A 25,034-nucleotide genomic window follows, 5' to 3' on the forward strand; every position below is an offset into this window, starting at 1 on the left:
GCTTAGCGGAGGTGAGAAGAGGGGAAGAAGAAGAGAAAGGGGCGCGGCGGTGTGGGTTGTCGCCGGAGGTTGTGGTGAAGGGAGGTGGCTGTGGCGGTGCTGAGGTGATGGTGATGGAGGTTATGGTGATGGTGAAGAAGATGAAGATGATGATGGTGAATGGTTGTCTCAGATTGGGGGGAGGGTTTGGGAGTGCTACGTAGGTTCGGAAAGGCACGAACCAAGCTCAGATCCAAGACGGGGCACTTTTGTCACACGGACAGCATCTCTCATGGGTACAAGGTTAGTTTCGAGCTATCATGGGTACAAATGTCAGCGTTTTTATCTCTCATGGGTACAAATGGTCATTTATTCTTATTTCCTTCACAACAATTATTAGATCATTTTTCTAATGGCATGTATAGTAATTTTTATTTTCTTCTGCAACAACACCATTAGCATCATTATCAATTTTCACTCCCTATTATATACCATTTATAGCTAATTTATCATCATCAACAACAGTAGTGGTGGAAAATAATAGTGATGTATTAAGACAAATAAATTATACTCAGATCTTGAGTTCTAAAATACCTCATCCCTTTATTCAATTATTTTCTCTTATTGTTTACAGAACGGATCTAAAAAAAAAGTAACAATAATAGTAGGGATTGATTTTTCTTTATTTGCAACAATAAATCAAAATTACATATGGAGTTATATACATACACCTGGGGGTTGTCTCGGAAAATGTCTATCTATGATGAGTAGGGTATATTTTGAAAAACACAATGAAAAATAACCACAAAAATACACACGACCAATTAAATGTCGAAAAAAATATCTGGTCCAATATATATAATTATATGGTATATATATAATGTGGACAATGTTCATCCTATTGTACTGAAGGTGTACATAATCATCGATAGCAATACTCCAATAATGTTTATATATCTTTTGGACCACCTTTATTAATAATTTAATATGTATCATTCATGGGCCATCTTATTTCTAAACATGTGGATTCTTGCACCTTTGGGGTGTATGCTTCTTGTATTCTTTCATGTCAATCAATCAAATATTGTAACATCATTATCCCGGCTTGTTTCTTTCCATCTCTACAAATTTCTAACCACACATACACCTATATATATAGTCGAAAAAAATTATAAGGAACTAAGATTTTATTAGTCATTATTAATTAATTTTTTATTATTAAAATTATTTTTTAATCCTTATCTTTTAAAAGATTTAGAATTTAAAAATTTTAGGGTTATAATTTAACATTTATAATTCAGAATTTATTGTTTACAACGATCGAAGGAGGTGAAGGCAGAGTGGTTGATAGCAGTGGTGGTGGAAACTGCAACAATGGGTTGTCAGCAACAAAAAGTGAAGTTGTGATGGTGTTAAGAGCAATGTTGGAAAAAAGAAAGAAAAAAATAGAATAAAAAGAGTTAAAAAAAAAAAAAGATCAACTTACATTTATTCAACTAAAAAAAAGAAATAAAAAAAAGAAGAAGAAAAAAAATGTAACATTAGAGAAAATATTTTTCTGTATTTGCAGCAAATTTTGGTGTAACACGAAGATATTTAAGTGTATTGTTTAAGAATTTTTGGTGTTTTGTATCACCATCTTTTTTTTTTTATTTATCTTTTCCTTTTTGTTTTACTTTCTCAAGTTTTTTCTTGTTTTACTCTCTTAACAAGAATAAAAAAAAAATCAAACAAAGAAAAAGAAAAAACACATAATGTTGCAAAGTTACTTGGAAGATGATGAACTTACATTCATTCAACTAAAAGAAAGCCTCATCTATCTGATCTTCTGCTGCTTCTTCTTCTTCTTCTTCATCTTCTTATTTTATTTTCTCATAATTCTTTTTGAATTCAACTTCGTAACTTCCTTCACTTTTTGCAACGATTTTGAGAGATTTTTGAAAGATTTTGATTTTTGTTTAAATTTTGAGCATTGGAGTTTTGATTGAGGAAGAAGAACGCTTGTGCTATAAAAGAGTTAGAGAAGCGCAATGTTTGCATGTAATCTAAATTGAGAATTATTTTTGTTAGGTTTGGACCAACTTATATAAACTTGTATACAAAAAAAAATGTATATGTAACAACCTTTCTAATTTTAACACCTCCTACACTATTAATGACTTAAAGTCTTAAATGTTAGAATATATATATCTTGCCATCTCTACAGAAAATGCCAACGTGGATTACGAAAATTCGTTATAGTCTTACGTCCCAATTCCACAAATTCATGTTCTACTATTGTAAGAAATAATCTAGTTCTCACGTCTCGAATAAAACTTATTTATATAAGTAACGGAAGTTGTATAAAAATATTTGACTCTACTATACCTGCCTACCTTTCTACTAATATAAAAGAGAATTGTATTAATGATATATCAAAATTAATTTGATATGAATTCAAGATGAACTACTCTGATCTCTTTCATTACGGGAAAAAAGAAGAATTATTTGTTATTCATGTTGGTGACCATATCATTAAAAAAAAAAATTAAACGTGCTTTACAAGGATAAACTAACGAGTAATTTTAAAGGAAAGAGTTTTTTATTGAAAAATAATTATTATAATGTATTAAAAAATTTTGAGAGAACAAATTAATTATTATGACGAGAGAATTTAAAGTCTTATAATGTGAGACTTTTTTTTAAATATTAATCCTATAAAACTCATAATATAATATTCCTTTAAAAATTGGATGATATACTTTACTTAGTGACACTTTATTTGATCTCAATAAGAGTACCAAAATATAATGATTAATGAACTATGAGATTTTAGGATCCACAAAAACTAATTATTATAGTGAGAAAATCTAACATCTTATATAAGTTTTTTTTTTTTTTTTTTTTTTAATCTTAAGTGACTCATGTAAGTTTCTTGGAACCTTCGTCCATGTCCAAATAATTAATTGGTCAATTGGATGCAAGAATAGGACACGGTAACTTAAATTTATACCATATGTGCATGCACCCAATTAAGGTAAATGATAAGGAAGATTTTAACCTTTGAAGGATAAAGCAAAATAACAAATAAATCCAAATTCAGTCTATCCACACAATTAAGAGACAGAAGATGACAAATTAAAGAAAGAAACATTGAATGTGGAAAAGATGGCGTTAGGACTTAGGAACACATGGTTGGTTTGGCCACTTGTTTTTTTCTTCATCATCTCTTCAACCAACAAGAACAACCCATACGTACCCTAAATCACATGTATGTTTTTGGGTGTTAAAATATAGAAATCAAAATCTCAAATATTTATTTTATAAGGAGATTAAATTTACCTATAGTATACAAGATGCATGATTAGATATTTGTTATTTATTGACGTAAGAACATAACTAACATTTTTTCCTGCAGAACGTAAGAACATAAATTTATGTGTTAGTTTTTACAACAATGTAATTCAGGTAGATTGATAGATACAGGCATACAGCTTTCTTTTTTTAAATATTTTTTAATTTAATTATAAATATAAAACATTATTGTTCAAAAAATTATTATGTATGTGCTAAACTAATTTAGCCACCACTTATATTTTATATTTTCCCTTGCCAAGATTGTGAAACCCCCTCACCATACTCCTTTTTTTTTTTTATTAAGAATTTGATTAGTTTAACTAAAAATATTTTTAAAAAATATTAGATAAATAAATTATTTTCATAATTAAATTTGATCAGTTCAACCAAATCTTTCTTTTTTTTTCTTATGTCTTTTTTTTTTAACTAAAATTTTTGAATATCAATTGTTAAGTTACTAATTAGATTAATTTAGTTAAATTTAATTACTAAATAACTTAGTTATGTAGTATTATTATTTGGTAATCCAAATTAGAATTTTAATTTGACGCTGACAATAAAATGGCCTGGTACGAGTTTGCCTAATACTTTACTAATAGGAACTTAGTAGTAATCTACTTTAAAAATAAACAGACATTTGTACTATTTAGATTTCTACATAATAATTTTCTCAAAATAAAAATTCAAGATAAAGTAGATAAAGAATATTAGTGCGTATAAAAAATAAGGAATATAAATAAGACAATTATTTTAAAATATTAAAAATTAAAAATTATATCGTATAATCAATAATTTGGGATAAAATATGCTTCTTTTTTTTATCACTAACGTTTATGATTAAAAAAAAAACTCTTAATATTTAATTTTATTTCTAAATTCTTTTATTATATCAAAATTATTCTAAAATACTTTTAATTTGTGTTAAAATTATATTTTTTATTTTATCTCTAATATTTTATGACATAAGAGGCGTTAGGAGTGGCAATACCACCCGAATCTGTGACTGCGGGTACCCACCCCGCCCTACCCGTTCGGAGCGGGTAATTATCCGCCCCGTACCGGGACGGATTCTTAGCAGGGCGGGTTCTTGGACGCGGTGGAGTAGGACCGGGTTTATGTATTACTCGTCTCTACCCGCCCCGGTATATATATATATTATAATTTTAATATATAATATGTGTAATATATATAAAATAATTAATAAAATAATTGATAATATTATATCATATTTTAAATTTTATTTTAATTTATGTTATGTATGTGATGATGGTTATATAAATCTTAAAATTTAATTTTTTTTATTAGATTTTAATAATTATAGGGGTGGGTAGGAGCGGGACGGGACGGGTACCTACGAGGGCGGGGTGGGTATATCTGCGGGAGTGAGTTAGGGTTCAACTTTTTACTACCTGGAGATAGGAGCGGGACAGATTTTATGCAGGTTATTGTAGGGCGAGGCGGGGTTGGGTAGAACAAAAACCCGCCCGTTGCGATCCCTAAAGGACGTGTTGAATATTTTCATAATAGGAGGATGCTCCCATAAAGATGCATAAAATGTCTTTTTGTAAAGACACTTATGTGTCGCATTATTATTGAACATATTAATGAACCAATTATTTTTGAATTTCTTAACAAACTAGAATAAAATTGATTTTTTTATAACAATAACAATAAATCTAATTGTTATCCGGTCTGGTCGAACCGACCAATTTACATAACCTATTGGATCATGATTTTTTTGTTTGGTTTTTTCTAAAACAAAAATCAGGGATATATTTGTCTTTTTATCAAAAAATTTAGACATGATTTGGTTTAAATTGTTTAAATCGATCGGATCAAATCAGGTCTAATAATTATAGTGCGGACAATTGGATTTATTATTATTGCTATAATAAACCGATTTTATTATGGTTTATTAAAAATAAATTATTAACCGATTTAATAAATATATCCAACAATATCATGACACATGTAAACATTTAAAAAAAAATATTTTTAGTATCTTTATCAAAATAGTCTCCTTCATAATAATATAATACATTTTAAATATCAATATTCAACTAAAACACTACTTCTATTTTCATATTAAAAATAATTTCTAGTAGGTTTTTATCAACACTTAATAATTTATTATGTGCAGTATAAAAACAAAAAATTTATATGTCCGAACAAAATGAGGAAAGTGTCCCCACACGCTTTCGCCACGCACTCACAAACACAACACAAATCCATTCCGTGCAGTTCGTAATTCGTATATATCTCTCTCTTCTCTTCTCTTTTCTCTTCTATCTTCAATTATTTGATTAATTTATTATCACACTCTCTCCACTTCCGTTTTGCACTCATTCACTTGCCAACTTCTTTTTCTTTTTTATTCTATTCAAAGAGCTCAATCATTCTTATTATTATATTATTAATATTAATATATAATCATGAGTAGCAGCAAGAGCAACAAGAAAGGAGGAAGAGGAGGAGGAGCGCCACCGGCTCCAAGGGCGGCGGCTCGCACGTGCGTGGGGAAGTATGAGCTTGGAAAGACTATCGGAGAAGGAAGCTTCGCGAAGGTTAAGTTCGCGAAGAACGTTGAGAATGGAGACCATGTTGCCATCAAGATCCTTGACAAGTCCCATGTCCTCAAACATAAGATGATTGAGCAGGCACTACTTTCTCATTTTTATTATTCATCTTTTTTTCATTTTCAGCAATGGATTCTCTCCTGTCAGATAATATTATCGATATTCCCTTCGCTCTTTTCCCTTTTATGCCAAAATAAAAAATAAATGCGACGTTAAAAAATAATAGAAAATACTATCTATACGCTATAAATATATATATTTATATATAAATTTATGAATAATTTAATTTTTGAATATATTTTATATTTTAACTGCTGATGTACACATGTACACATAAGATAGTTGAAAAATAATAGTAAACTAAGAATTCCTTCTGATCTTAATTCTATCTTATTGGTTTTGTTTTTGATTAGTTTAAAGTAGTAGTTGAGAATTTTGTATTAAAAGATTTGCATGTGATCCAGATAAAGTGTAAAATATTACACTTTTGTGAGAGTAGTGAATTATTATTTTTTTTTTACTTGGCTTCAAATGAAAAATAATTTTTTCCTTTTTAATTTAGTTTTTTTAATCAATGTCTGCAGCTGAAGAAGGAAATCTCGGCGATGAAGCTGATCAACCATCCAAACGTTGTAAGAATATTTGAGGTAACCAACCACTTTTCCCAAAAAGTGTTCCATTTTGAGCACAAATTGTTGAAAGCTAGAAATGAATGAATTAAGATATTATGTTATGTTATTGCTAAATGCTGATGTTTATAATTTATTATAAAAAAGATGGTAACTTCATTGTTCTGCTGACTAAGCTTCTTTGTTCTTTTTGGTGACACTGTGACACACCACTATTATTCACAGTGAATTTAGAATCACCTTAAAATGGTCTTAGAATTTTTGTGCTGTTATGCTGTGCAAGATTTTTCCTTGTTCTGGCATGGTGGAACAGATTCTTCTGATTGTAAAATTAGTTTGTTGCGGTTTGATCTAAAATTGATATATTGACTGGAAGCGACATTACTTCTTTTCCTAGAATCATAATCAATTAAATATGTTATATTTAAAGTTAAATATGTGTTTTATGTTTAAGAATAGGTGATGGCAAGCAAAACAAAGATTTACATTGTTCTAGAGTTGGTTAATGGAGGAGAACTATTTGACAAAATTGTAAGTAATTGCTCATTTACCCTTTTTTTTTTATGGATCTTGGATTAGAATCTAAACAATTCCTCTGTCACATGCTTGATCTTTGATTATTATCTAGGCGAGATATGGAAGACTAAAAGAGGATGAGGCAAGAAGTTATTTTCAACAGCTAATCAATGCAGTTGATTATTGCCATAGTAGAGGAGTTTATCATAGAGATTTGAAGGTAGATAGCAACTAAGTTAGTCCCTTTTTAATAACTTGCGATCGAATTAAGAAATAAAAAATCGGTAGACTAATATTCAGTGTGTATTTTGCAGCCTGAGAATCTTCTTCTGGACTCAAATGGTGTTCTTAAAGTTTCGGATTTTGGATTGAGTACTTACGCGCAGCGAGTAAGATCATAGGGACAACAACTATTAGTTCTTTATGCAAATTTATGTCTTAGGATACAATTATTCTAAGATCAACCATGCTAGGTGTATACTAAAATCAACTACTAAAATCAGCCACCAATATAAAATATATATTGTAATACAAAATACATGTTAAAAATGAGTTAAACTACACATGTAGAATACGAGGGTGACTGATTTTAGTGTACAAATAGCATTTTTTATTCTCAGATAGAATATCATCTGTGTCATTAAGACAATAACCAAACACGACTATTTATTGCAGGAGGATGAACTTCTTCGCACGGCATGTGGAACCCCAAATTATGTTGCTCCTGAGGTAGCTAATACTTTGTATGCTTATATATTAATGGAAGATATGTATATATATAGATGTATGTAATGCGAGTGTGGAATTTGAATAAGGTGATCAATGATAGAGGCTATGTTGGATCTGCATCTGATATATGGTCTTGTGGAGTCATTCTCTTTGTACTCATGGCTGGATACTTGCCTTTTGATGAACCAAATCAAATGGCACTTTACAAGAAAGTAAGTTTAGTAACTGTCTCAAGGCAAAAAATACAGAATCGCTCGGCAAAAATTTATCTTTAGTGTCATTATAGGCTAATTTGGGGACTGAATTCTGTGCATGTGTTTCAGATTGAAAAAGCTCAATTCACATGTCCATCTTGGTTTTCGGCCGAGGCGAAAAAAATTCTGAAGCGAATTCTGGATCCAAATCCTCTCACAGTGAGTTCTAAAATCTAAACTGAATTTTTTCTACAGATTCTTAGTCTTAGTTGTTACAATGTTATACTTTTTTTTTTGCCTTTTTATTTATACTTAGTTGCATTTTCGCAGAGGATAAAAATTCCTGAACTCTTGAGAGATGAATGGTTTAGAAAAGGATACAAGCCACCAAGTTTTACAGAGGAAGAAGATGTAAATGTAGATGATGTAGCTGCTGCTTTTGATGATTCTAAGGTACTACTTCTTTATTTGATTAAAAGATTTAATTTGCTTATCTTAAGAGAGTTTTGATCTGTAGAAATGTCATTAAGTTAATTCTCTTTATTTATGTGTAGGAAAATCTAGTGACAGAGAGAAAAGAGAAACCAGTTTCAATGAATGCTTTTGAACTCATTTCAAGATCACAAAGCTTTAACCTTGACAGCTTATTTGAGCAGCAAACAGTAAGTAAAATCTGAGATTTGATCTTTAATTTGATCATATTAACAAATTTATTTATAATTTGCATGAAAACTCACTTTAAGAGAATTATTTTTTCATAATGGTTAATGAAAAATGATTAATGATGCTTAGCTTGTTTAATTATATTTTCTTAAAATCAAAATATTATAGGGAGTTGTAAAGAGAGAAACACATTTTACTTCACAACATCCTCCGAACGAAATCATGTCGAAAATTGAGGAAGCTGCCAAGCCTCTGGGATTCAATGTTCGCAAGCGAAATTATAAGGTAAAGATTCAATCTTAGGCATTTATTTTGTTGCAAGCAATCTTTGACTCCATTTCAAATTCTAACTTTGAGTTAAATTCTGTAGATGAGGTTGCAAGGTGATAAGAGTGGAAGGAAAGGTCACCTTTCGGTGGCTACAGAGGTATATAAAATTTCCAATGTTTTCTAATTTAAGGATTTTCTGAATAAGAAAGAGGAAATTGTGAAAACAATAAAGTAGATGAGAAATACTAGGGGATCATCAAAATTTATTGTTTTTGGCGATTCTTAGCTATCAACTTAATTTCTTTAGTTTAGTAATCGAACAACATACTTTATCTTCTGATGGCCCCTAGCAATGCTCAGAGTAGATTTTATGGGAAATGGATCCTCTCAATTTTTTTTTAACAATTGAGGGAGTAAAGTATGATCTTTCACCATTAATTTTATAAGTGGGACCAAAAATAAATATGAAAGAGAGAAAAATGAAGGGTTAGAGATCACACTTTACACTCTCAATTTTGTTTAACAATTGAGAGGATCCATTCCCGATTTTATGTTGGTTTCTAAAATAGAAAATTTACTTATTTAGGTTTTCGAAGTGGCGCCCTCCTTGCACGTGGTGGAGCTGCGGAAAACCGGTGGCGACACACTGGAGTTTCACAAGGCATGTTTCTTAGCTCTGTTAATAACAAAATATTAATCACCTAATAATTAACCATTGTTTCTTGTAGTTTATGTCTCATTTGCTTTGTTTTTTTTCTTACATTTAAATCGATATAGCCAATTTTGAACTTTTTTATACTAAAAAAGTTGGTACTTTCGCGTTTTCTTTTTTTTATTATTATTATTATTATTATTATAATGGCTTATGATTAAAATTAAATTTCAATTGGTTCAACAACAACAATAATAATAATAATAATAATAATAATAATAATAATAATAAATTGTTGTAAAATCACTTTTTTGAAAATTAGAAACAAATACATATTCTCCTAGTTGTTATTTATTGAAGCTAACCTTGGTTATTACTGATTTTATATGCAGTTCTACAAAAACTTCTCTTCAGGGTTGCAAGACATAGTTTGGCATACTGAAGAAAAAATTTAAGGAATAAAAGGTACAACCTGTTCTTTTTTGCCCTAATATGTATCTTATTTTTAATAACAAAAAGTTCAAATAGATTTGATGCTAGCTAACTCACTAAAATTAAGATACATTCTAGTATCAAAGAATAGTGATAATAGGCATGTTTATACAATAGAATTAGGAAATAGATTTTGGCGAATTTGTTATACCATTTTTTGGTATGCTTTATCTCTGAGTTTTTTTTTATTGGTCTTTCTGATGATTAAATAATTTGATGTATTATGTGTTGTGTTGCACAGGTGCTGTAGACATGCAATTATCCCGGTTCACGGAATTATGAATGAGGTAGAGTAACTTGTTAAATTTGGAGAGTTTTGAAATTAAATTTGAGAGTAAATTAAACTTTTGTATATAGTTCTTTCATATCTTAATTTGGATATAGTTCACTCTTTCCACGGAGAAAAGTAGTGTGATAAGAGACTCCGGATTCTGAACATGTAATACAATTGAACATAAATATTCTATGAACTACTATATGTGTGACAATTTTTTGGATTCGGTTTTGGAACAACAGTTTCAGTGTAAATTCTATTTTTTCCAGCATAGTTATTTAATCTTAATCATAAAATAACATGCTGGTTGTGGCATTATACTACTGTTCCCATAGTTAGGAAATATTAATGATTCATTCCATGCATAAAGATTATATTTAGAGTAAATACTTAATTCTGTCAATAGACAACACTATCTTTAACACACACAAAAAAAAAGGACAACACATCACCTAATCTTTATTATTTTGAGACATGCTTAAGGGGTCTTTTATTTACTTAAAAAAATGGTCACTAAATTTGATAATTAACCACTTAGGACAAAAAAGAGATCTACAAAATAGAATTATAAAAAAGACATTGAATTTTTATAGTTGCAGATGATGAATAATAAGAAGGATAAAAAGAAGAAAATATTGTAGTTAATAACTATTCTAATGAGAAGCCAACAAAAGAGATACTTAGTTCAATTATACTTTTATAATTTTAAAGACACCATGAACCCGGAAATGGATCCTCTCCAGTTTTTTTAACACTTGACAAAATACAGTGCAATCTTTCACCTTTGATTTTAATAGTGGGACCAGAAATAAATAAGAGAGAGAATGTGGTGAATGGTTAGATTAAACACTGCACACCATCCAGTTTTTTATTCACTGGAGAGGATCCACTCCCCCATGAACCTTACAATTTACTTAAGCGAACTAAAGCCAAAAAAAGTTTGAACAAAGTAGGATGACTAATCTTGATTTGGCACAACATAGCATCAATATTATTGTTAATAGGGGTCTACATGACCGGGTGAAGTCGAGTTCGTTTTAATCCGAATTCGACCTTAAATAATGACCGAGTCTATTTTCGAGACTTTTATTCGTTCTTAAACCCGGTAAAATCATACTACTTTCGGATCACACTAAAACCGGGTCTAAATCGGTGAAGTTCGAGTCTTGATAAACTTTATGCAAAAAATTATTATGCACTTATTTATAAAGAAGAAAACATATTTATTACTGAAAAGTTGATATCCATATTTGGACTTGAATTTGTCCATAAATTCTAATTTCGTACTTCTTTAATCTATTTTCTAATTCAACTAAGTGTGATTAAAAATAAAACAATAAGCTTATAATTAATATAATATAAGGTGTATATGGAATCGGGTGAAGCCGGGTTCGCCTTGACCCAGACCAGGCCCTAAATAATGACCGAGTCTATTTTTTAGACTCTTACTCGACTCTAAATCTGATAAAATCACACTAAATTAGTCCTTAAAATGTTCGGATCCGGACCGGGTCAGGCCATATATACCCCTAGCCCTAATTGTTAATCTCATCATCATTCAGACTAAGTGGAGAACCAAAAAAATAGAAGGAATTATGTGCATCCACAAACAGTAAGAATAGATTTTGACATTTTGTAAAAAAACTGTCAGAGAAATTATTCAATACCAGAGAAGAAATTTCTTTTTTTTTTTGTCTTTTTATTTTGAATTTGGGATTATCCAGGTTCTTATACAAACAAATATCATCAGAAAAAAATTACTCTACCAGATGACATCAAACTAATTTAATCATGACTAGTTTACGAACAATACAAAATGACTAGTGAACGTTCAACCTGGTTTAAGTAAGAAAAACAGACGATGCAGAAGCAGAACTCATCAATGGATCTAGCAGCACATCAGGAAAATTGTGTAGATACAAACAATAAATTTTGATGGAATTGAATGACAACAGAAGCAATAATTTGATACCTTCTATCTACCAATATGCAACAATAACTAACAAAGGCTATGGAATCAGAGGCTTACGGATCACTACGAACTAGTGAGGAATAAGAAAGAATATATTCACACATCAACAAACAAAATTGCAAAGATAATATATTCACAAAAATAGTTATAGGCTTCTAGCATCAACAAACAAAATTCCGACATCCAATTTAAAAAAGAAACTAAAAAGTTAATTCCTAAAGTTTGTCTAGTTTTTGTCTATGGTCATGTTACTGTGGTCTCTGGGAGCTCATCTCCTCCAATGCCTCTAAGGTTGATCACAAGATTTCCATCCTTAATCATGACAGGGCCAACCTCGGAGAGAAGGTCCAAGGATGGTGTTTGACATGCCTCTTGAAGCAGGGATTGAGCCTCACAATACCCAGAAAGAAATTGTTCAGTGACATCACTAGGATCAGTTTGAACATGGCGGGTTTTCATCTTTGACTCAAGAAATTGAGGTATCGAGGATTGAACAAAATTCTCAGCTAAAGGCCCCAATGTCGACAGATCATAAGCTTTCCGACAACGCAGAGTAACCTACATCATCCCAATCAAACACTTTAACAAATCAAGATTGACATCAATCAATTGCACTTAGAAAAAATCAACTGAAAAGCTGGATGATATACATACAAGATATCCAGCTAATGATGATCCATCAGAATGGGAATGAGGACAATTCCATGTCAAGTCGGCAATCTGAGCAGCTATCATCTCGCGCAGCATCTGGACACAGTTTACTGACAAGTCAATGGTGGCAGATGCCTTCTCAGCCACACGCTTCCACAGTATGAAGAACCAATATGAAGCGTCATATAATGCATCCATGGCAAGGCGATAGCCTTGGACGGTGCTGAGATCGCAGGAGAGAGTAATGTGGGTGGAGAGGGCTCCCAGGTTGAAGAGAACAGAGGCCTTCTCGAAATGGATGTTGTGCTGAGAAGAGTCCTGTTGTGGGTTGAATGCATTGTACCAAACAAAGATAGGTGGATTGGGTGAGGTAGTCATGGGGAACAAAGGCTCAATCATGCAAACGCATTTCAAATAGTGGATGAGGCAGTCACGGCGAACGGGTAGAGAGAGGTCATCACGCTGCATTTCACTGCGCAATTTGTCTACCATTTTGAAAAGGCCTTCTACTCTCTCTGCCTCGCTCTCGGAGTATTTAAGGGCAACATAACTGCGAAGGGACTCATAGAGGTCCAAGGGCTCACTCTTCTTCAAAGGGATCGGAAGCATAATTGACAAAGACGAAGAAGAGAGGATTTCCAAATTTGTTGGATAAGGAGGAGGCATGTCCCAAGGGTTGGCCACAAGCTTTCCATCATCGATAATCTTGAAAGAGCTGTACTCAGAGAGGAGGAGGTCAAGGTATGGGATTCGTTCTTGCTTCGGTATAGACTTGTGTTTAAGCTTCCAAATCTTTTTAACTAATTCTGCATCAAGATCAAGAGGACAGGATCGGACCAATGACATCCAGCAACAAATCCCTCTAACTAATTTTTCAGTGACAGATACCGCATCATGATCAAGAGGACAGGAACGGAACAATGAGATTGTTTTAGGTAGCTGGGATTTGGGTAGGATGGATGATCGCCTCCGATGAGCCTCCACCTTAAAGAATTTCACTTTCTGATGAAGATGAGTCATCCATGTTCGGTCAAATGAGAAGACATGTTCGGTTGCAGCCGAATCATGTAGTATCAGATCATATGCTATCTGATAATTCTCGGAAACCTACATCATCATCATCATCGTCATCGTCATCGAAAATCTAAAATGAAAAAAAAAATGTAAAATCAATCAAGAGTCAAGACTGACCAATCTAAACGTAACGGCAATTCGATGTTGTTGGAGAGCGGAACTGGCGGCGGTGTCGTTGTTGTTGTGATCGAGTTGTTGCTGTAATCTGATCTCCAAAGCCTGAGCGCCGGAGAGGCGGTACAGAGTCTCGGCGAAGAGGAGAGTCAAGTCGAGGGTGGCGGAGACGTCCTTGGCAAAAACCTTCCAGAGTTTGTAGAAGAAGATGGCGGCGGCATTGAAGGCGTCGATTGCAAGGTGACGGCCAAGAGGGGTGGTGAGGTCGCAAGAGGCCCCAATCTGGCTGCATACGGCGCCAAGGTTGAAGAGAACAGAAGCCTTCTCCAATTGGATGCTGTTGCGCTGCGAGGAGACCCCATTCTCATGCTCAGAGTTGAAGGCGTCGTACCAGACAAAGACGATGGGGTCGGAATCGGAGTCGGAAGAGATAGCGGTGAAGAGTGGGTCAACCATGCAAAGACATTTGAAGTAGTGAATGAGGCAGTCACGTTGCATGGGAAGGGAGAGGCCCCCTCGCTCCACCATGTCGCTGCGGCATTTGTTGAGGGTTTCCAGAACGCTTTCAACTTTCTGCGCATCGCTCTCTGAGTATTTTCTCGCTACCAAATTGCGTAACGGCCTGTACAGCTCCACCGGATCACTCTTCTTCACTGGGATTGCCAGAAGCCTTTCTGGATTCGGGTTCGGGTTCAACAACCTCTGATTATCGTTGCTCATGGCGACGGCGAACCAGGATTGGATTAGGAATCAGGAAATCGATGGCTAACCTTGCTCATTACTGATTTTGAAACTGCCTAGTTGTTATTCCGCACCCCCTCGTTCCTTTTTTTTGTCATTGTCTGGGCCAGATAACCCAGCCCAAACATTGGTGAGGAATTCACTCCTCCTTCTCCAGCTGCTGTGCGCTCCTCCGTGGTCTTCAATGATGGTTTCTAGTTTCTACTCCATGGTAGCCACCATTCATGCCTGAGATGCCATTGAAGGTCTGAAAAGGAATCTCTGATCTCCCTATTCGCCGAACATCTGCGTCATCCAACACCGGTGTCACCATCATCGCCAGACCACCGCCACCAGCTCCCTTATACCGCCGTAACCTTCCCTCTCATTCCTCTTTAACTTATTAAATTATCCAATAAAACATTCTTTCTGTTTTTAGTAAAACGGGCCAAAAGACACACCTTGGATTGGAGAATCCTTCTTCAACAAAAATTGAATCCACTAGAACTATTAAGAAATCTTGGAGCAAACACAAAATTTTATTCCTACTTTTATGTATTTATACATATTTTAGTTCAATTCGCTTGATTTTTCGAGTCAACCAAGCCAACTATTGAGTTTGGATTCGTTTTGAAGGCTCTTTCTGCAACTATGCATTTTCACCAAATATTTTTCTTAGAAAAATTTTAACAATTCATTCCATGCTTAAAGATTGCATTTAGAATAAATACTCAATTCAGTCAACGTTTATCGACACGAAAGACATTACAATTCTTATGACTAACTCCCAACACTTGTTTAAGCGGATTAGTGAAGACCCACCCAATTTGATTATAAAAAGACAACATATCACTTAATCTTTATTATCTTGAGACATTATCTTCCAATAAATGTTTATCAAATGTCACAAAAATTAGTTTAGTTGTAGTTTTATATGTAATATGTAAATGTTTTATTTGGTGGAGAATGATTATTACCTAAAATAACGTTGCAAGAAGCAGCAGCCAAAGAGACTCTTTGGAAAGGAAGAAATCGCGTCGAACGAGAAATATGGTAAGAGAATAGTGACACTTTCTCATTAGAAGGCTTGAAAGAAGAAAAAAGGATGTTAAAAAGAACATAGTGATGGTGATGAGGTACCATAATATATAATGGAAATAATAGAAGTAGAAATTATGATGATAAGAGCGAGATTGCTAGCGGTGGTGGTGATTGGACATTTTGTTGTATCTAACTTTGGGGAATGAGGGTTTAACATTATAAATAAAACCACCACTAAATTAATTTTTGTTAGTATTTAACATGCTTTTTAGCAGAAAAATTGCATTGTCTCATAATAATAAATTCAGAGGTCTTATTCCCCTTCTTTTAATTAAGAGTGGCATTGGCTTTCGATTAATTGTGTTCAAATGCATTACTCTACACTCACCAAATTAAATACAAGCTGTAATTAGCAAATTTGGGACAACTTAAAGGTAAATGGATCAACAGCAATAGCAAAAAGATAATCAAACTTTGGGGATTATCATTCTTGATACTAGTTCAACCACCAATAATACCAACCTAGTTAAATTCTGTAGATGAGGCTGCAAGGTGATAAGAGTGGAAGGAAAGGTCACCTTTCGGTAGCAACCGAGGTATAATTTCCAATGTTTTCTAATTTAAGAATTTTCTGAATAAGAAAGAGGAAATCGTGAAAACAATAAACTAGATGAGAAATATTAGGAGATCATCAAAATTTATTGTTTTTGGCCATCCTTAGCCATCAACTCAATTTCTTTAGCCTAGTAATCTAACAACATATTTTATCCCATATTTTTAAATATTAATGGCAAAAAACAATAAATTTTGAGGGTTCCTAGCAATCCTCTAGATTTTATGTTAGTTTCTAAAATAGAAAATCTACTTATTTAGGTTTTTGAAGTGGCGCCCTCCTTGCACGTGGTGGAGCTGCGGAAAACCGGTGGCGACACACTGGATTTTCACAAGGCATGTTTCTTGAGTTAAGTCTCAAAGTGGTCCCTGAAATTACACTCGAGTTTCATAATAGTCTCTGAAGTTAATAGTTACCTATATTCGTCCCTGAAGTTGCACTCCGAGACTCAGATTCGTCCTTCCGGCACATTCCATCGATCTGGCATAACTGGAAAGCTGATATGGACTCCTCCGGACACGCTGACCAGGTAACCGCTAGCTGACGTGGATTAGTAAACTTTTATGGTGCAATTTGGTCCCTAAATCAAAGTTGAAAATCCTAATCCCTAAATTTGATTTAAAGATAACTAGATGACCAATTGTTGGTAGTGTTTTTATTTGTATTGCTTATTTGTCTCAAACTCATTTTCCTTTCATTCAGGCTTCACAACTTCAGAGCCGCATGATAGAAACAATGGAAGCTGCTGAGTTAGAAAAGCAGAAATATAATAATACCAGAATGGAAGTTCTTGCACGATTAACTACACTGGAGGCATGTTAATTTAATTAGTTTAAGGATTAAGCCATTTTATTCATATCAATTGGAAATGGTAATGTTCATATGATGTATAACTAGCTACACCTTTGGTAAATAATTTATAATGATGTTTAAGCTCCACAGATATCTACATAAGCTTATTGTTGATGAAGTTTGGACTGGTTGCATTGTTGCAGACTGCTAATGCTGATCTTGCGAAATCTCTTGCAGCAGTGCAGTGGAACCTTGAAGTAGAGGTGTGTTTAAATTTATATCACTTTCCACCACCAAATATTATCAGCAGAATTATAAGTTTTGTAGCTAGTATTGATAAAATGTGTAAATTTGTGCATTAAAATCAGATCTGCTGGCTGCTGCTAATTATCACAAGGATTTTTATTTGAGTACTAATATTTTGATTTCAGTACTAATATTGTGTATGAAAGCTGATAAGAGCCAAATATCGTAGGATCTTATACCCTCTTACAGGGTTTAGAAAATTTTCCAAGTAGTTGGACTGAAAATATAAAACTAAATGAAGTTGATTAGTCCAATTTCTGAAGATGATGTGGCTGCAAGTGTAACTGATTTTAGAATTAGAATCAGAATGTTGTATTGGAATTTAATCAACTAAATAGTGTGCTTTGCTTGAATTCATATATGATTTTTATCCCAGAGTGATTCTTATCACTGGGCAACAATGCTGAATGGGTATTAACTACTAAACGTTTTGGACCAGGATAAACAAGTGGCTGAACTAAGACAGCAAATTGCATTTATAAGAGTCTATTCATGAAGATACTGCCCCTTTGCAAATTCATCAACTCATTATGTGATACATTATTTCCTTACAACATATACTAATGTTTTTCACTGGACTTGTTGACTACCAACGTTTTGTACCCTGCTTTGAACATGTATTAAAATCTTAAAGATTATAAGAATTTTTAGTAAGGTTTGCAAAAGATTAATTTAGGCCTATAAGGTTAATTTCAAGCTTATTCATATACATATTACTTTGGGCATATTCTGTTATCAAGAGACTGGTGAATATTCATGATTCAAAAGTATTAAATGCTTTGGACAGAATAGGTGGTTAGTATGCAATCAAAGGACTTCATTTAGGTGTGAAGCAAAGTTATGCTAGGCTACTATACGATACAGGCCCTTCATGTCTTCAAGTAGATTGTTCTTTAACCTTGCCTAGGACTAGGAGTATGGTTGATGTAGAATATGTATTCATACTGGATTTCTATTTGCAAGGCATGGTCAGTAAAAGATTAAAATTTTCACACATGGTTGCACTCCAATTAGTTATGCTCCTAGCTTAGTCAAAATTATGTTGAAATGAGATGGTCAAAATTATGATCCTTTAAACTTTTGTAGAGCTCAAAAGGAACACGAGCAATCTTCATCAAGCTGTAGCTTCACAAAATCAAGTTATGCTATTATTTTCTGATTTGGCTGTGTAAATATTTTGATTACTTTTGTGAGCAGAGCACTCTATAATTGGTGATGAAGTTATACAATTACAAGAAAAGGTAAGCTTTAGAACTTTTCAACTGATCTATATTTGATTTTTCCCTCTTGAAGAGCTTTTGCCTTTCAAATGCTGTATGTTTTATTATTTATAGTATCTGTTCTTGAATAGTCTTTTATATATCTCATTTTGTCTAATTTGAAGATGGAAAAGAGAAGAGAAGAGAGGGGGTACTACAGAGAATGATAATCAAATTTGGGGATTAGGATTTTCAACTTTAATTTAGAAACCAAATTACACCATAAAAGTTTACTAATCTATGTCAGCTAGCTGTTACCTGACCAGCGATCCGCTTTCCAGTGGCGCCAAATGGACAGAATGTGCCGGAAGGACGAATTTGAGTCCCGGAGTGCAACTTGAGGGACGAATATGGGTAATTATTAACTTCAAGGACTACTAAGAGTCTCGAGTGTAACTTAAGGGATCACTTTGAGACTTAACTCCATGTTTCTTAGCTCAGTTAATAACAAAATATTAATCACCTAATAATTAACCATTGTTTTTTGTAGTTTATGTCTCATTTGCTTTGTTTTTTTTCTTACATTTAAATTAATACTACCCAATTTTGGATTTTTTTATACTAAAAATGTTGGTACTTTTGCGTTTTCTTTTTTTTTTTCATTATTATAATGGCTTATGATTAAAATTAAATTTCAATTGGTTTAATAATAATAATAATAATAATAATAATAATAATAATAATAATAATAATAATAATAATAATGATAATAATAATAATAAATTGTTGTAAAATCACTTTTTTGAAAATTAGAAACAAATGCATATACTCCTAGTTGTTATTTATTAAAGCTAACCTTGCTCATTACTGATTTTATATGCAGTTCTACGAAAGCTTCTCTTCAGGGTTGCAAGACATACTTTAGCATACTGAAGAAAAAATTTGCGGAGAAAAAATTTGCGGAATAGCATACTGAAGAAAAAATTTGCGGAGAAAAAATTTGCGGAATAAAAGGTACAGCCTGTTCTTTTTTGCCCTAATATGTATCTTATTTTTAATAACAAAAAGTTCAAATAGATTTGATGCCAGCCAACTCACTAAAATTAAGATACATTCTAGTATCAAAGAATAGTGATAATATGCATGTTTATACAATAGAATTAGGAAATAGATTTTGGCGAATTTGTTATACCATTTTATGGTATGCTTTATCTCTGAGTTTTTTTATTGGTCTTTTAATTGGATGTATTATGTGTTGTGTTGCACAGGTGCCCCAGACATGCAACTATCCCGGTTCATGAAATTATGAATGAGGTAGAGTAATTTGTTAAATTTGGAGAGTTTTGAAATTAAATTTGAGAATAAATTAAACTTTTGTATATAGTTCCTTCATATCTTAATTTTGATATAATTCACTCTTCCCACAGAGAAAACTAGTAATAAAAGACTTCAGATTCTGAACATGTAACACAATTAAACATAAGTATTCTATGAACTACTATGTGTGTGACAATTCTTTGGATTCCATTTTGGAACAACAGTTTCATTGTAAATTCTATTTTTTTCAGCATAGTTATTTAATCTTGATCATAAAATAACGTGCTAGTTGTAGCATTATACTAATGTTTTCCTCCATGGTAGTGATACTGGGAAATGAATCCTCTCCAATTTTTTCAACACTTGACAAAATACAGTGCAATCTCTCACCTTTGATTTTAATAGTGGGATCAGAAATAAATAAGAGAGAGAATGTAGTGAATGGTTAGATTAAACACTGCACACCATCCAGTTTTTTATTCACTGGAGAGGATCCACTCCCGTGATACTGTGGTGGTCTCCAACAAGCTCGTCTCCTCCAATGCCAACGTTACTACCTCCAATGATATTTATTAGCATAATATCATTGGAAGAGACCGTATTGTAGGCAGCACGATGATACTATATGAATACGCATGTCATGTACAGTGACACCCAATTTGAGGAGCTTGACATGCTAAAATCCACTAACATGAAAATCTACTGTTAGAAAAATAGTATTATAGATTAGATAATTATATTTTAGTTCAATTCGTTTGTTTTTTCGAGTAAACCAAGCCAACCATTGAGTAAACCAAGCCAACCATTGAGTTTAGACTCGTTTTGAAGGCTCTACCTGCAACTATGCATTTTCACCAAATATTTTTTTTAGGAAAATATTAACGATTTATTCTGTGCTTAAAAATTGTATTTAAAGTAAATACTTAATTTTGTCAATATTTATTCACACGAAAGACAACGCAACAAAAAAAAAGACAACACATCATCTAAGGGGTCTTTTATTTATTTAAAAAAATGGGGACTAAATTTGATAATTAACCATTTAGGACAAAAAGAGATCTACCAAATTAGAATTATAAATAAGACACTGAATTTTTATATAGAGTTGCAAATAATGAATAATAAGAAGGGTAAAAAGAAGAAAATATTGTAGTTAATAACTATTTTAATGAAAAGCCAACAAAAGATTGCTTCCTCTAGTTTTCCCTTCGTAGAACTGTTGACACTAGTAAAGTCTTGCCTCGAGGGGCGTCAAACACGATGCTTGGACCTTCCAAGGCCGTCATGATTAAGGATGAAAATTTTGTGATCAACTTTAGTTTCTTTTTGTCAAGTTTCTGTCTATGGTCATGTTACTGTGCTCATCTCCTCCAATGCATCTCCTCCAATGCTAATTCCTAAAGTTTGTCTAGTTTCAGTCTGTGGTCATGTTACTATGGTCACCTGGGAGCTCATTTCCTCCAATGCGACCGATACTGCCTCTAAGGTTGATCACAACATTTTCATCCTTAATCATGACAGTCTCGAAGAAAAGGTCCAAGCATGGTGTTTGACATCCCTCTTGAAGCAGGGATTGAGCCTCACAATACCTTGAAAGAAATTGTTGAGTGACATCACTAGGATCAGTTTGAACATGGCAGGTTTTCATCTTCGACTCAAGAAATTGAGGTATCGAGGATTGAACAAGATTCTCAGCTAAAGGCCCCAATGTCGACAGATCATAAGCTTTTCGGCAATGCAGAGTAACCTACATCATTCCAATCAAGCACTTTAACAAATCAAGATTGACATCAATGAATTGCACTAAGAAAAAATCAACTGAAAAGCTAGATGATATACATACAAGATATCCAGCTAATGATGACCCATCAGAATGGGAACGAGGACAATTCCATGTCAACTCGACAATCTGAGACGCTATTATCTCGCGCAGAATTTGGGCAGAGTTTGCTGACAAGTCATTGGTGCCAGATGCCATCGGAGCCTCAAGCTTCCACAGTATGGAGAACCAATATGAAGCATCATATAAGGCATCCATGGCAACGCGATAGCCTTGGACAGTGCTGAGATCGCAGGAGAGAGAAATTTGGTTGGAGAGGGCTCCCAGGTTGAAGAGAACAGAGGCCTTCTCCAAATGGATGTTGTGCTGAGAAGACTTTTGTTGTGGGTTGAATGCATCGTACCAAACAAAGGTAGGTGTATTGGGCGAGGTAGGCATGGGGAACAAAGGCTCAATCATGCAAAGGCATTTGAAATAGTGGATGAGGCGGTCACGGCAAACCAGTGGAGAGAGGTCATCACGCTACATTTCACTGTGCAATTTGTCTACCATTTTGAAAAGGCCTTCTACTCTTTCTCTTTTTGCCTTGCTCTCAGTGTATTTAAGGGCAACATAACTGCGAAGGGACTCAGAGAGGTCCAAGGGCTCACTCTTCTTCAAAGGGATCGGAAGCATAACATTCAAAGCTGAAGAAGAGATGATTCCCAAATTTGTTGGATAAGGAGGAGGCATGTCCCATAGATTAGCCACCAGCTTTCCACCATCCATAATCTTGAAGGAGCTGTACTCAGAGAGGAGGAGGTCAAGGTATGAGATTCGTTGTTGCTTCGGTATAGACTTGCGCGAAAGCTTCCAAATCTCTCTAACTAATTCTGCATCAAGATCAAGAGGACAGGATTGGACCAATGTTTTAGGTAGCTGGGATTTGGGTAGGATGGAGGATCGCCTCTGACGAGCCTCCACCTGAAAGTATTTCATCATCTGATGAAGATGTGCTACCCAGGTAGGTCAAATGAGTGGACATACTCGGTTGCAGACGAATCACCTGCGATCAGATCATATGCTCTCTGATAATTCTCTATATCATCATCATCATTATCGTCAATTCATCGTTATCATCATCATCATCATATTAAAAATCCAAAATGAAAAAATAAATGTAAAATCAATCAAGAGTGAAGACTGACCGATTTAAACGAAACGGCAATCCGATGTTGTTGGAGAGCGGGACTGGTGGCGGCGTCGTTGTTGTCGTGGAGTTGTTGCTGTAATTGGAGCTCGGAAACCTGAGCGGAGAAGAGGCAGTGCAGAGTCTCGGCGAAGACGATAGTCAAGTCGAGGGTGGGGAGACGCCCTTGGCAAAAACCTTCCAGAGTTTGAAGAAGAATTTGGCGGCAGCATTGAAGGCGTCCATTGCAAGGTGACGGAAGGGCGGTGTTGCGGTCGCAAGAGGCCCCAATCTGGCTACATACGGCGCCAAGGTTAAAGAGAACAGCAGCCTTCTCCAATTGGATGCTGTTGCGCTGCGAGGAGACCCCATCCTCATGCTCAGGGTGGAAGGCGTCGTACCAAAAAAAGGTGATCGGGACGGAGCCGTCGTCGGCGTCGGAGGAGACAGCCGTGAAGAGTGGGTCAACCATGCAAAGACATTTGAAGTAGTGAACGAGGCAGTCACCTTGGATGGGACATGAGAGGTCCCCAAATCGCTCCACTATGTCCTTGCGGCATTTGTTTAGGGTTTCGAGAACGTTTTCAACTTTCTGTGCATCGCTCTCCGAGTATCTTGTCGCTCCACCGAATCAGTCTTCTTCACTGGGATTTTATGCACCCTTTCTGGATTCGGGTTCGGGTTCAACAACCTCTGATTACCGTTGCTCATGGCGACGGCGAACTAGGGTAGGATAAGGAATGAGTAAATTGATGAAAATCGGAATTGGATTTGTAACTTCCGTACCCCCCATTCCTGTTTAACCTATTAATATATCCAATAAAACATTATTTCTGTTTTTACTAAAACGGGCCTAAAGACACACCTTGGATTGAAGAATTCTTGTTCAACAAAAAATCCAATCTACTGGAACCACAAATAAAACTCGGAGGCCCAAACACAAAAATTAATTCCTATTTTTATATATTTATGCATATTTTAGTTCAATTAGTTTGATTTTTCGAGTCAACCAAGCCACGATTGAATTTGGACTCGTTTTGATGGGTTTACCTGCAAGTCTGCAACTATGCAATATCACCAAATATTTTTCTTCGTTAGAAAAATATTAACAATTCATTCCGTGCTTATAAATTGTATTTAGGGTAAGAATTTTGCTAGAAAAACAATGGAAAATCTAAATAATGTGAATAATAGACGGTAAATTTAGCCTAATATATATAAAAAATAAAAAATACTCCATAAATTATTTAAATAAAAAAATCTACTTAGTTATTCTAAAAAATTAACAATTCTAAATTCTAATTTAACAAAATTTTCACTCAAATACTCTTTTTTTTTTTCAATGGGCTGCTATTCCACTGTCATCAATAATCATCTTACTTACCGTTGCTGCTTGACTTGCCACACGCCGCCACCGGCGTCGCTCACCCCTAATAAAAATAATCATCCACTTAAGGATAAAAATAATCGTTCGCATACCTAATGAATTGAACATCGGAACATATTTTAATTACATATAACTCAATCCAATCAAAATAATCATCCACATAAGAATTAATATAACCATCCTCATACTTACTAAAATGACCATTCTAAATTATTGTAAAATCACTTTTTTAAAAATTAGAAACAAATGCATATACTCCTAGTTGTTATTTATTGAAGCTAACCTTGGTCATTACTGATTTTATATGCAGTTCTACAAAGACTTCTCTTCAGGGTTGCGAGACATAGTTTGGCATACTGAAAAAAATTTGTAGAATAAAAGGTACAACTTGTTCTTTTTTGCCCTAATATGTATCTTATTTTTAATAACAAAAAGTTTAAATAGATTTGATGCCAGCCAACTCACTAAAATTAAGATACATTCTAGTATCAAAGAATAGTGATAATAGGCATGTTTATACAATAGAATTAGAAAATAGATTTTGGCGAATTTCTTATACCATTTTATGGTATGCTTTATCTCAGTGTTTT

General features: G+C 33.8%; 3 protein-coding genes across 7 annotated transcripts; 1 reads left to right on the forward strand and 2 right to left on the reverse strand.

The window, feature by feature from the left end:
• The first annotated feature begins 5,515 nt into the window (after window positions 1–5,515).
• Window positions 5,516–20,305, forward strand: LOC112726567 (CBL-interacting serine/threonine-protein kinase 9). Of its 3 annotated transcripts, XM_072208607.1 has the most exons (20): window positions 5,567–5,972; window positions 6,476–6,538; window positions 6,980–7,051; window positions 7,149–7,256; window positions 7,351–7,425; window positions 7,712–7,765; window positions 7,852–7,977; window positions 8,089–8,178; window positions 8,290–8,412; window positions 8,514–8,621; window positions 8,791–8,907; window positions 16,422–16,478; window positions 16,756–16,830; window positions 16,930–17,024; window positions 17,198–17,308; window positions 17,491–17,550; window positions 18,680–18,834; window positions 18,978–19,206; window positions 19,676–19,806; window positions 20,061–20,305. In XM_072208607.1, exons 1-15 carry the CDS (start codon window positions 5,748–5,750, stop codon window positions 17,220–17,222), a joined length of 1,413 nt encoding a protein of 470 aa, XP_072064708.1. In that variant the 5' UTR covers window positions 5,567–5,747; the 3' UTR covers window positions 17,223–17,308; window positions 17,491–17,550; window positions 18,680–18,834; window positions 18,978–19,206; window positions 19,676–19,806; window positions 20,061–20,305. The 3 variants fall into 3 exon arrangements, with proteins under 3 accessions (XP_025631781.1, XP_072064709.1, XP_072064708.1); XM_025775996.3 differs by lacking the exons at window positions 16,422–16,478; window positions 16,756–16,830; window positions 16,930–17,024; ... (4 more) ...; window positions 19,676–19,806; window positions 20,061–20,305 and adding exons at window positions 8,993–9,049; window positions 9,479–9,553; window positions 9,937–10,009; window positions 10,278–10,549 and having other exon boundaries at window positions 5,516–5,972; XM_072208608.1 differs by lacking the exons at window positions 16,422–16,478; window positions 16,756–16,830; window positions 16,930–17,024; ... (4 more) ...; window positions 19,676–19,806; window positions 20,061–20,305 and adding exons at window positions 8,993–9,049; window positions 9,479–9,553; window positions 9,937–10,009; window positions 10,278–10,549 and having other exon boundaries at window positions 5,560–5,972; window positions 6,975–7,051.
• Window positions 12,399–16,197, reverse strand: LOC112726566 (uncharacterized). The gene is made up of 3 exons (XM_025775995.3): window positions 14,125–16,197; window positions 12,937–14,040; window positions 12,399–12,840 (listed from the first exon to the last, which is right to left on the reverse strand). The coding sequence occupies exons 1-3, from the start codon at window positions 14,839–14,841 to the stop codon at window positions 12,526–12,528; spliced, it is 2,136 nt and encodes a 711-aa protein (XP_025631780.1). The 5' UTR covers window positions 14,842–16,197; the 3' UTR covers window positions 12,399–12,525.
• Window positions 20,306–21,091: 786 nt separating the features above from the next.
• Window positions 21,092–24,038, reverse strand: LOC112726568 (uncharacterized). 3 transcript variants are annotated; one of them, XM_029290520.2, is made up of 3 exons: window positions 23,077–24,038; window positions 21,953–22,934; window positions 21,092–21,856 (listed from the first exon to the last, which is right to left on the reverse strand). In XM_029290520.2, the coding sequence occupies exons 1-2, from the start codon at window positions 23,527–23,529 to the stop codon at window positions 22,800–22,802; spliced, it is 588 nt and encodes a 195-aa protein (XP_029146353.1). In that variant the 5' UTR covers window positions 23,530–24,038; the 3' UTR covers window positions 21,092–21,856; window positions 21,953–22,799. The 3 variants fall into 3 exon arrangements, with proteins under 3 accessions (XP_029146353.1, XP_029146354.1, XP_025631784.1); XM_029290521.2 differs by having other exon boundaries at window positions 21,953–22,967; XM_025775999.3 differs by having other exon boundaries at window positions 21,953–22,967; window positions 23,077–23,845.
• Window positions 24,039–25,034: the final 996 nt, after the last annotated feature.

The sequence above is a fragment of the Arachis hypogaea genome, chromosome 12, assembly GCF_003086295.3.
Source record: "Arachis hypogaea cultivar Tifrunner chromosome 12, arahy.Tifrunner.gnm2.J5K5, whole genome shotgun sequence".
NCBI lineage: Eukaryota > Viridiplantae > Streptophyta > Magnoliopsida > Fabales > Fabaceae > Arachis > Arachis hypogaea.